This window comes from Arctopsyche grandis, chromosome 2 (assembly GCF_051622035.1).
Source record: "Arctopsyche grandis isolate Sample6627 chromosome 2, ASM5162203v2, whole genome shotgun sequence".
Lineage (NCBI taxonomy): Eukaryota > Metazoa > Arthropoda > Insecta > Trichoptera > Hydropsychidae > Arctopsyche > Arctopsyche grandis.
In genome coordinates this window covers 21419207-21432050 of record NC_135356.1, presented here as the reverse complement: position 1 = coordinate 21432050, position 12844 = coordinate 21419207, and the positions used below count along the sequence as shown (strand labels likewise).

The 12844-nt window shown below is 33.3% G+C and overlaps 1 protein-coding gene across 2 annotated transcripts; it reads right to left on the bottom strand.

Annotated features, from left to right (window-relative positions):
- Positions 1 to 443: 443 nt before the first annotated feature.
- CtsB (Cathepsin B) lies at positions 444 to 6457 on the bottom strand. 2 transcript variants are annotated; one of them, XM_077445997.1, is made up of 8 exons: positions 6346 to 6457; positions 6197 to 6251; positions 4407 to 4592; positions 4147 to 4282; positions 3710 to 3866; positions 3501 to 3638; positions 3208 to 3432; positions 444 to 1224 (listed from the first exon to the last, which is right to left on the bottom strand). In XM_077445997.1, exons 3-8 carry the CDS (start codon positions 4580 to 4582, stop codon positions 1004 to 1006), a joined length of 1053 nt encoding a protein of 350 aa, XP_077302123.1. In that variant the 5' UTR covers positions 4583 to 4592; positions 6197 to 6251; positions 6346 to 6457; the 3' UTR covers positions 444 to 1003. The 2 variants fall into 2 exon arrangements, 1 of the variants encoding a protein (XP_077302123.1); XR_013261613.1 differs by having other exon boundaries at positions 585 to 1409; positions 3066 to 3432; positions 6346 to 6420.
- Positions 6458 to 12844: the final 6387 nt, after the last annotated feature.

The window sequence follows — 12844 nt, the reverse complement described above, 5'->3', positions numbered from 1 at the left end:
CTAAAAATAGTCAATGTTTCTGATTATAATAAGAAGTATATAAGTATATATGTTAGTACATATAATAAGAAATCTAAACACAAAATTAAGTACCCACAGTAAATATAAGAAAATTTTTGAGAAACTTAGGGAAAATTAATTTTAAAAAAAGTTATGCAAAAGGAAATTAACGAATTATATGGAAATTTTAAAAACATGATATAAACTGTTAAATTTGAAAGTGGCGGAGGTCCAATTTTTAGTTCCAAAAACAGTATTTCTGTTTGACTTAATTCACCAATTGTTTTCACTTCTTTTAATTCGATACGGAATAAACGTATAACAGTTTTTTTTAAATATTTTTCAACGCAAAACAGTATATTTAAGGTTTTCAAAATTATTTCTTGAAATGAAGTAAAGTGGACTTATGCCACTTTTAAATATAACGGCTCATATATGTACATATGTACGTATGTATGTATTCAACAAATTCACTTTTTATTAGATGGTTTTTTCAGATAATCTAATGTTAAAAGTAGAGTAAACATTCTGGAATTTTTTCAAAATTTAATACAATAGAAATAAAAATACAAAAAGTTTTCTTTAACTTATATTTTATTTGCAAGATAATAAATGAAATATAAAGTTATAAAAGTTATAAATTCGTTGTTTTATTAGTAATAAGTGTGTTAAACTAAATGAAAAAGATTTTTATAAACTATGTATGTATTTAAAAAAAAGTGTTTTCAGCCTTGTTTCTTCAATTTTTATAGTAAAATAAGATAATGTAAGGTTAAAATGTATCGTTAAGTAAACATTATTTTTAAATGAGTTCAAGATATGATATTAATAAATAATGAAATATCTTTATCAACAGATACTATAATGGCAATTTTGAAATAGTTTAACAGAATAATATGACATCAAAAAGAGTAAAGTAATCTGTTTTTTTTTTTTTAATATAAAAAGTTTTTAAGATATCGCTTATACTTCAAATGTGGACTATTCATAATTGTATTTTATATTAAATCATATTCATAGCTCTGTAGAATTTTTTGGGGTAAGTTTGTTCAGACACTTTGGGTATGCCGGCGTCGACGGAATTCTCAATTCCACAGTGATCACTTCCACGGAGTATTTTGAAGAAACCATTATCACCCCAATCGCTGTTCCATGAGTTGGCTATCAGCCAGTATGGGGTACCATTCTCAACGCCCCAGCCCAAAATCTTTATAGCATGACCACCTGGAAAATTACAAGCATAAATATAATGTTACCTATATGGAAAAAAAAGTTAAAACCCAAAATTTTTTGAAATCCCAAATTTTAGGTAATTTCAGAAATAATGCCAAATTCCAGATATACTAAAAAGTCAGGAAAAGTGATACATATTTTTATAATATTCAGTCGGTGCTACTTTAGTATGCGGTCTACCTTCACATATCTACTTTAGTATGCGATCTACCTTCACGTTTTTACTTTAATATGCGGTCTCACTGTCTCAGTTCTCGCGTGTGACACTGAGACTGAATAATACCGACCCTAACAACCTAATCTAAAATGAATAGGACCAACCTTAACCACACCTAACTTATCCTGACCCTTAAATAAATAGGTGTCGGCTTCTAAGATATATTATAAATATTTTCACAAAAAAAAAAAACATCTTAGCAGCCAACACCTATTTATTCAAGGGTCAGGATAGGTTAGGTTAAGTTAAGTTTGGCCCTATTCGTTTAAGATTTGGTTGACTGCGATTCAAAAGTAGGTCGCATGCCAAGGTAGACCGCATACTAAAGTAGCACCATTCACTCTGTAGTACACATGTAGTTGGAATTTTATGACGCCAGTTTGCTAAGGCGGTTCTTACTATTCGTTTTTCATCAGTAATTACATAATTGTATCCTTCCTGCTTAGCCATTGACCACTTTAAAACACTTGACGATTTCCCATAATTTACTAGCATTTTACCAAATGACCAGTGTCAAGTCATTTGGAACATATTTGAACACAAAACCTTAACTACAACTACAAAAAATATGTGAATCAATCAAACAAAAGAAATGAAACAAGTAAAAAAGATACTAATCAACACTTTCAAACGTATGCTATGACAAATACAAGAACAGTTTTGAAGTTTACAATAATCGATAGCTACGATAATATAATACAAAAAAAACAACTGTTAGGTGTTGTTTGTTATTGCTAATGATTTACACATAAAAATGATTCACGGATATTATTACGCAGGTTGATTGCTTGTCATAAAAGAAATATAATCATTTCTATTTGTTTAGTAAACATTTGTCAGTTATTGAGAGTCTTTGATATCAATATATATATATATATGTATATATTATTAAACACACCATACAAAGTCGGTTGTATTAATGCTTAGTATTACATATTTTCTAGTACAGACTGGACCCCAATATACATACATATGTACAAATATATATTCCACATATTTTTATATTACGTATATATAATACGAATATTATTAAACACAACATACAAAGTCGGTTGGAGTAACCCTTTGCCCGCGGCAATAAATATAGCGAACAAGCCCTGTACGCGGCGGCACCTTTTTCGCGAATTTGGCAATCGAGTTTTCGACCTTAAATACATATTTTAATATTTACTCAAGTAACCAGATATGTTAATTAACACATAAATTATTATTTTAAAACAATAAAATACATAATATATCTCGTAGTTTTGGCTTAATTGTCAAATAATCATTCTTCATACAATTGAGACGTATCGTCAACAGATGTGACGTCACATAAACGAGGTTTCAGTATGGTTCCACAAAAAACTAATTTTGACTGGTATATATTCATTTTAAGCAAATTGAATAGATAGCATTCAACTATCAGTAATATCTTCAACCAATTTTGAACCTTAAAACAGTTGAAATAGGCGCATATAAGGCTCAAAATCCCGTGCAAAGTTCAGAAATTCTATGGAAGACAGCCGCGCTACAGACTTGTCGCGCAAAGCTTCCATAGAAGACGGCCGCGGGCAAACGGTTAATGCTTATTATTACATATTTTCTAGTACATACAGAGTGGACTCCAATATACATACATAATATACATATGTACAAACATATATTCCACATATTTATATACGTGTATATAAATTAATGTTTGTTTGTTTTTATGTACATATGTACAGTCACAGTGTTGATGAAAAAATAGATATTCGTATGATCAAAATGGTTACCGAGTTCATCTCCGGCGACGTGTTGATACACTCCCGATTTATAACTGAGCAAGTCCGAATATACAGTGAAAGCAGCCTCAACCGGTCCGTTCGTGAAGATCTCCTGCTTTATTTGATCCTCATTGCTGTCCAAAGAGTAGGCTTTTTGTCCGAAATGTCTGTCTTTGTCGTATGGGACATTGTATCCTTCTTCACACTGTTTGTTACATTCGGGCGTATTGCCACCTGTGAGTCAAAAAGTTCGAATTAATGATGTTTCAACGATGTTTTGTTATTCAGAGCGGTGGACGAACCTTCTCCAGTGCATGGCAATCTAGTTCCATTGACGTGATGTTCACATGGTGCAATTTCGTACGGTTGGCATCCCAAATGAGACCCGTAGCTTCCTCCAGACACGAGACCCCTTTTAACCCAATAGCTCCATGCAGAAGCTGAAAACAATAAGGTTTTTAACAATGTTCAAATGCAATAATGATACTGTTATCGAAAATACGATACGTACAAGGGAAGCCGCCGTTGCAGCCAAAGCCGCAAGAGCTGCAGCAGGATAGCAAATCTTCAGCAGAGAAACGGAAGTGAGATTCGCCCTTTGAGTGGATGCACAATCGATCCGACATGGCCTCAACGGCTCCAAAGGCCCAACATGAACCGCACGAACCCTGTAAATAATCATGACATGATTCGCATAATAGATCTAAGCGATGAGTAATTATTTAACTTTCAAAAATTTCTATTTGAAAGTTACATATTTTCATTTTAAATTTCAACTGAAGTCTGCGTTGATTAACGCCAAACAATTTAGATAGTTCATTACATAAATTTTGGAAATTATTGAAATTATTGACTTCAGTTCGACTTGAACCCATTTCAAAATGCTTCTGCTAGTCTCCATGCAAGTACAAAGCGAAATATCAATGAGAAAGTGCATATGTTTATTACTTGATCCCTAATCTCCTTTATGGTAGGACACTCGGGCCAATTCTGCCGACTGTCAAAGTTTTCGGGTAGATCTCCAATTACGTGAATGAGCTTATTGAGACGATGTTGATGCGCGTCTGGATGCACCCCCATCAACCTAAAATACAGTCATTGAGCGAATTGAAATAAGAGCGTTTTAGGGGTACGTGTGCATGCATAGCACATTGTTACTATAGCGACTAAATTTTTATTATGGTATTACTCAATAAATAGTAGATTACCTTTTCAAATAACCGAAGTCGATGTGTCTATGGAAGTTTCTTTCGGCTTTCCATGTGTTGTTCATGGAATTGAGGGAGCCGATGAACTCATCTGAGAGCGGATGAAGCTTTGTCAAAGCAGCTTTACATAGCGATACGTGGAATAGAACCACAAACGCAAGAGTAAACTTCCACATGATTCAATGTCTGAAAAATTAATGTGATGAATCATCATCATAGCTTAGGCGCAGCTATGTACATTTAAGGGCGCAAACACACAGAGACGCACGCGGCACGTGTTTTTGTTTTAGGCAGTTTTGCATGGTTCGGTGATTTTTCGCAAAAAGCGATCTTGTGCACGTCACTAAAATCTCAATCACGCAACCAAAAACATCTGGCACCCAAAAACTCCACGCGAAATATTGTACTAACGATAACTCGGGTGCCAAAAATTCCGTATTGGCGATTTTTGAATGTGCGGAATAATCCGTTTACGTATGCCAGGCCAAAATCGCCCTCTGGAGTGTTTTCGGTGATATATTTTCCTGGTATTGACATGAATTTGACAGTGATCGAAAACGGCGATTCCCATAATTCCGGTAAATATGAAATCCAATCATTTTTATATGGTGGTACAATTTAGCGTAATGTACTACCAAGTGGTAAGCGAGTCAACAAAAGGTTAGGAACCGCTGCTCTAGAGTAAAAGTACTACTGGTCCAAGTAAAAAAAATCGTTTTGTATTGAGTGAATCGTTTTTATGCCTAGTAGTTTGAGCATGAACAAACTACATAGTTCGTTTGTCAATTTGTTCTTTTGTGTACGCTATAACTGGCCAGTTTGGTTCGTATATAAACAATATAGTACATATGTTCATGAACGAACAAAATGTACATCGAGACTGACAGACACATACGATAATATTTCGCTGCAGTTTATTTATTATGAAAAAAAGAATTATTATTCAAGTACATACATACATACATGTACATTATTTATTTATCGAAAATAATGTACGCACATTAACTCAGTTATCATAAGTTATTACGATAACTGATAAATTGTTAGTTTAACCTATAACCCACGAACTTGCACTGATAGCGGAAGAATAAATAACGCAATGTTATTTCAATACAGTAATGACATCGTTAAAAAATAAAAGCATTCAATTAGTAATAAATTGTATTATTCCAATTTACTACCATTTCTAGGAAGATTTTAAAATGGGTATTTAATGATGTAAATTCAGCCCAACAGATACTTTTCAATGATTACTCACCTGTCTTTTGACGGGGAATAACCTTAAGCTATTTGGCGGTGATAAATTTTAAGACATATTTCAATACTCGAGTCAGTTAATTTGTAAAATTTTGCCACAAAGCATATTCAAAATCAAATAAACATTTTAAATTTACTGACGATTGGATGCTATTCTGTTTATAATCCAATATTACAGGACCTAATTATTAAACTACATATGTAGAACATCGCTTTATTCAATTTAAATGAATCAATAAAACGTACATTTAAGAGTATGGAATGAAAGATATGTTTAATGCCATGCGTAGATACATATATAATTCGCATTATTATAGGTAAAAAATAATTATAATCGCAGCAAATATGGATACATAAGATGAATCTTAAGTCATATTCACAAAGAAAACCTTTTAATAGCATTTCAAATCAGAAGAAAAGGTGACTTTCGCTCACGACATATTGTATAATATTATTAAAAGTAATCAATTTCAGATTAAAATAAATATATAATAATATAAAAAAATATATAATAATAAAAATACTAAACTCACTCTAATTGAATCCTATTGGCGTTAACTATAATAGAGCAGGAGTTGATACAAAGTTCTAGAAACATAATGTAAAAAAATATAATAATTATATATACCTATGTATGTAATTATGAAGTGAAAAAAGTCAGTAAAGTAGTGAAAGGACTTACTACTGAGTGGATCGTCAGCTGAAGACTGAGGATCGGTGTATTTGTATGTGCTTATATAAAGACAATAGCTACAGTAATGAATCACTATAGGTGCACGAACCAGACATGACACATTACATTTATGTACGAGTATAACAAGCTGGAAATACAATAGAATAGAAACGGGTTGTCATTTCTTGACAATGAAGTTTTTATGATCATTTTTTTTCAATTTAAAAATGGTGGAAAATAAAATTATACATATAACTATTTCGAGAGCTTGAATTTTAGAATCATTGAGCACGAATATGATCAAGGCAGTGCCGGATTTACCCTATAGGCAGATTGGGCTTCAGCCCAGGGCCTCAGAATCTAGAGGTTCTCCAGCCAAGGTGTATCAGATTAATGATAAAAATTTACGCTCAAAAATATGTGCATATTGGAAATTTCTTCTTCTTCTTCTTCTTCTTCTTCTTCATGAGCCATGTCCTCCTAGAACGTCGGCAACTAGATGTCCCATTCGTACTTTATCAATGGCTGCTCGGAATAGTGTTCGGGTGCTGAGGCCGTACCACTGCCGAAGAGTCTTTAGCCGTGACGTTTTCCGCTTGCCCCGACTGCGTTGGCCTACGATTTTCCCCTGGATTATAAGGCGCAGGAGATCGTATTTTTCATTTCGCATCACATGTCCGAAGTACTCCAATTTACGCCTTTTCACACTTTTGAGCACTTCGACATGTTTTTCCATCAGGGCAACCACAGGGCATTGGTACGACGCGCCATCCATGAGATTCTCAGCATCTTTCTGTATGTCCACATCTGAAATGCCTCTAGTTTCTTACATGTGGCATCCATCAGGGTCCATGCTTCTGTTCCATACAGAAGGATGCTGAAAACGTAGCATCGTAGAAGTCTCAGTCGGAGTGCTATACTGAGATCACGTGTGGTTAGGACTTTTTTCAATTTCAAGAATGTAGCTCTTGCTTGCTCCACTCTAACGCGAATTTCCTTTCCACTTTCACACGTTTCACCCAGATAGCACCCAAGATATCTAAAATCATCCACTCTCTCCACCACGCTGTTATTGGTCTGTAAATGAGAGCTGACCGTATTGTACGCTGACTTGCTGAATATCATCCATTTGGTCTTTTTTGTATTCAGCTTCAACCACGCCCTAGAGCTATGCACAACAACTGCGTCTAGTGTTGCCTGTAAGTCGTTGAAGTTCGTGGTCAGTAGTACTGTATCATCCGCGTACCGAATGTTATTAATTACTGTGCCATTTATTGAAATTCCGGAATGTATCTCTTCCAAGGCTTCAGCAATAATATTTTCTGAATATAAATTAAACAGTAGCGGTGATAGCACACATCCTTGCCGAACTCCCTTCATTATTCTTACGCTCTCTGTTGTATCACGTTCGACGCGTACTACGGCCGTCTGATTCCAGTAGAGTTTACCAAATAGCCGAATATCTCTTTTTTCTAACCCTATTGAAAATTTGAACAGTTTAAAAAAGCTTTAAAAACTTACCGTAACGGTCAATGACAAAGTGTCCACCTTAAAAATGCGTATTTTTTAAATTTATTTGCTCTAAATAATTTCTATCCAACAACTTTTTGAATGGCAAGTATTACATAAATATATTTTCGATGATTTGATATAATTTGAGCCTTAATATTATGTAAAATAAAAATTTTATTCAAGTTTTTGTAAAACTGGGTTTTTTAAAAAAAATTGTTGTCTATAGAAAAAAATGTTTTTTGGCATAAAACCCATTTATTTATTATTTTTTTTACTTAAATTATATCTACATATATAATACTCATTAAATACACTTAAACTAATATTGTGCAACCCTTCCTTTATTTTATATAATTTCTCTCATTCTCGAAGGCATCGATTCCACCAATATTTTTAAACAATCGCCTGTAATGTCGTCATACCACACTTTTTCTAATGTTTGTATAAGCTGGTATTTACAAATAGGCTTATTGCTATTCATTTTTAGCCCCATTATGCACCATAAGTTATCAATCGGATTTAATTCAGGACTATTGCCCAGCCACTCCAGCGTCAAAATTCCATGTTTTTTTAATAAAGTCTTTCACCTAAATACCATAAAATTCAATCTGTACAATATTTTTGCATTTAAAATATTGCCTAGGATATAAAGTATTTAAAAATATATAAACATACGGATTTAGCGCGATGACACGGTGCAGAATCTTCCTGGAAAATGCTCTGTGTTTCATACGCGCAATGCATTTCAATAGATGGGAACAGGTTCATTGTTCATATTTTTGTAAACTTCTGCGTTTACCGTTCCGTCAATAAAAGCCAACTAGCCCATCCAAAAGTAAAATAAAGACCCCAGACCATCTATCCTGCAGAATACTTCACCGTTGGCAAAAAGCATTCGTCACTTAGACGTTCCCCAGGTCTGCGTCTCACACACCACATTTAATCGGACCCAAATAAGTTTAATTTAGAGAAGATCATATTCTGCCAATCACTCAGGGTTCAATTTTCATATTTTTTGGCTCATTCCAGACGCTGTAGGCGCATTTTTTTGGTAAGAAGTGGATTTGTTGTTGGTCTTCTTGCAAAAAAGCCCCATTCACGAAGGTGATATCACGTTGTTTCTAGACTTATTTCAGAACCACTAGCCGCTATAAACTCCGATCTGATATCCACGGTAGTTTTGAAGAGTTCTGAAGACGGTAACACTTCAAAAGTTGATCTTCAGCAATTGTGGTCTTTTTCGGTCTTCCTGGACATTTTTTCGTTCTGGAGGTGTAGGATTTGATTTCATCTTGATATATTTGAGCATTGATGTCTTGTTGCATCCAAATTAACTAGCTATATATCGGGAGCTGACATATTTGAAAGCCAAAGCCGACATTTTGAGTTTTTTGCGCCGCGGTCAGTTAAGGATAATTTGGCATAATTTTAGTAAACATCACGGGGAAGATGAGAATGAGCCGAAAGTCACGGTTAATCATCATCAAAGGATCATATTAATAAAATAAAGGTTGAGGCTATTTGCAGGTACTATATCTGCGAATTATTGGCTATTTGCAGGTACTATATCTGCGACAGGCGTAAAGCCTTCTGCGCATACGCGTGAACTGTCACTGTCAGCGTGTTTACTGTTAACGTAATCCAAATTAGTTAATGTTATTAATTGTTAGAAAATTATTATCATATACAACGTATAATACCTAGATACAAGTACAAGCCACGAACTAGCTAAATGATGTAAATCTATTATAATAACGTGCGAAATTTATTTGCCTCGTGTATAATGAACGATTGATTAAACAAGTCTAGCATACATTAAATGTAAGGAACTATAATCAGATTATAAGTTCACGCGCAAGCGCAGAAGGCTTTGCGCCTGTCGCAGATATAGAACCTGCAAATAGCCAATTATTCGCAGATATAGTACCTGCAAATAGCCACAACCTAAAATAAAATGGCTTTGAATAAATCCCCAGCCCCCAAAAAAAAGTATACCTGCATTTACCGTAATTTGAAAGTGGACACTTTTTCATTGACCGTTACTATACTTGATGCATTATTATTTTTGTACACTTCAATATACATACATACATATGTACATATGTACCTTTCTCGGAAAAAGTAAGTATACAGACTCTATTCCGTCGAGAAATGGGAATTTACGTTCAGCCAATGTCATAATTTATGAAATCGGAGAACGGTTTACGACTCATAAACCGTTCTCTGACTTCATGAACTGAAAAAAGCCAAAAAATTATATTTTTCTAATAAATTTTTGCTAATATGAAACACGTGTTGAAAGAAAAGATTTTTATTTTTCGGGAATGCATTTCACGATCATTTCGTTCTCAACTTTTGAGGAGTCAAATTGTTGGTTTCGATACTTTATCATAGCTAAAATAGTTAAAAACATTTTTTATACTTCAGCGATTTCGTTATTTTTTTGCTAAAATCTTCATTTGGAGGAATTCAAGGTAAAGTTCTTTATATATTTTTTTAATTTGTAAATTCAAAAATTCATGTTACAAATAAGTATATATGTATGTACGTATGTATGTATTATATTTTCTTAACTATAATTGGTTTTCATAAACATAAAATTTTGTATTTTCGAAAATTCTTATTTGTTTCCTTACCACACATTTTTTAATGGGGTTAATTATTGCATAAATTTATCATAGATCACAGAGATAATTATAAGTTACTAGTGGTTTTACCCGGCTTCGCTCGGTATTTGTAATATAAATAGCTTAAATATGGCAAAACAATCTATGTAAACAATCATTTGTTTTTTTATTAAATTTATTTGAATCGAAAAAAAAATAATATTCAACGATGTCGATACCGTCGTCATAGAAACTTTGATTTATTTTCGATGTACCCACCAAACCAAAAATTGAAGTCATTACTTTTGTTTTCAATTTTATTACGGGGAAATGTCATTGCAATTTAATCAAACACGTATAGTCATTAGCATATATACATAAGTAATGATCGTTATATGTTTAAATAAAATGAGAATGGGGGTTGGAGGGGCCTCGTAAGTGTTGTAGCCTAGGACTTTTTTTTATCTAAATCTGGCCCTGGATCAAGGCCATCACGATTGTGCTATATTGACATTTAAACAGATTCCTAACCTCAGATAAACCTACTAATCTCGACATAATCCTTCAAGAAGTGGAGAATTCCACCAGAAAGATGAAAGGTAACAAGTCTGCTGAAAAAAACGGAATTCAAGTCAAGCTTTTAAAGAGATTGGATGATCAAAATGCAACTGGGTTTTTGTTTATTCAGTTTGGAAATCGGGAAGAAGCGGCAGTTTATCAAACATTGAAAATAAGTGCTTGGGCCCTCCGAATCTTGGGGGCCCCGAAATGGGCCTTTGCTGCCCAAATTTACAACTTACAAATTATTATCATTGTCTACAATACGCTCGTGAGCCCAAGAAAAGATAAAATTAATACCTATTTCATACTACATATGTATGGAAAAAATTATACCATTTGTCTAAAGATTGGGATGAAAAGTCAATGGGTCAATTGAATTGATGCAATGTCATTGTCGAAAAATGGACTGATAATAAATATTATTCTGCACTCTCTTAGTATATGCACGTAATTTGTTATGCGTAATAATAATATTCCACGTTACGAGGTCAATGACCGTTTGTGTATAATCGGAAAATATTGCATTTTGTTAACTTTAATTAACATTTTGTTAACGTTAACTTTAAGAATTGAAAATTATTACAAATAAAGAATTGAAAACTATCTATGAGAGTCTACGAAAATAACGGTTCCGGTTCCGGATTTTTTTTTTTAGTTTTATACGAGTACATAATAATTTTTTACCCATGCGATGATATTTCATCGGGCTATCCACTAGTTTAATATATTATCCCTATTAATTCAATTCAGATTCGTGTAAATACGAGTAAACACTAGTACGAGCTTTTTGCTCGAAATTTTACCGGTTTAAAATTCACCACACATCCAATTAACCCTTTTAAACGAAATCAAAAAATAGTGTGGCCAGAACACTATTTTAATAAACATGTTTCAATAGAAAATACTTAATATAATATAGTATTAATAGTGGGAAAAAATCCCAAGTGAAAATACGTAATTTTGACTTTTGATTTGAACTGGACGACTACTTAGAGAGATTTGAAAGCTGAAAAGTACTACAAATGAAAGATAAAAGACCCGACTGTAGATTCCAATATTCATTTTGAACAGAAAATTAACAGATTTTGAGAAATCGACCGAACAACACCAAGATATAGAAAAATCGCGCGATTTAAAAAACACATATATCTCCGAATCTCGAGCTTATCAACACTTTTTATTACCAGATTCGTGTTCACTGGGCATTGATCTATAAGAAAAGTCATATCTCGTCTCTGAAACATTTTAACCGCTTAGCTGCCCAAAGCGCCTTAAGGCGCAAACAGCCGTATCTATTATACGCTCAGCGCGTCGGCTGGGCGTCTAAGCGGTTAAAAGTCGTCATTTGTCGAACAGTGTTATTGGTCACTAGTACAATTCTAATATGCCCTAATTCGATTCGAATATTGCTTTTATATAAAACTAGCACAATAGAAGTTTAAAATACGCGTTTTTAAAGTGAACACAATTGTACATAAATACATATGCACATACATATATAGAAAAAGCATACATATATAGAAAAAGCAAAAGGTTCAGTTTATGAGTGCTGATTATAAACTACATAAATATATCAGAAGTTATAAATAAGTTATATAAAGATATTAACTTATTTAGCTAATCTATGTAGGTGTATATTAGGGGGTCCATTCTCAATTGTATAGCTTTTTTTTTTTCAAATTAGGCCTACAAAAACATGGCGCAAGATACAAAAATGCCTCGTTTGTGAATTTGTGAAGATCCGATTTCATTTATATTTATGCATTTTTTAAACTGTCAACTTTCTACTATAACAAGGATAATTGAAAGACGAAATATAACAACATTTG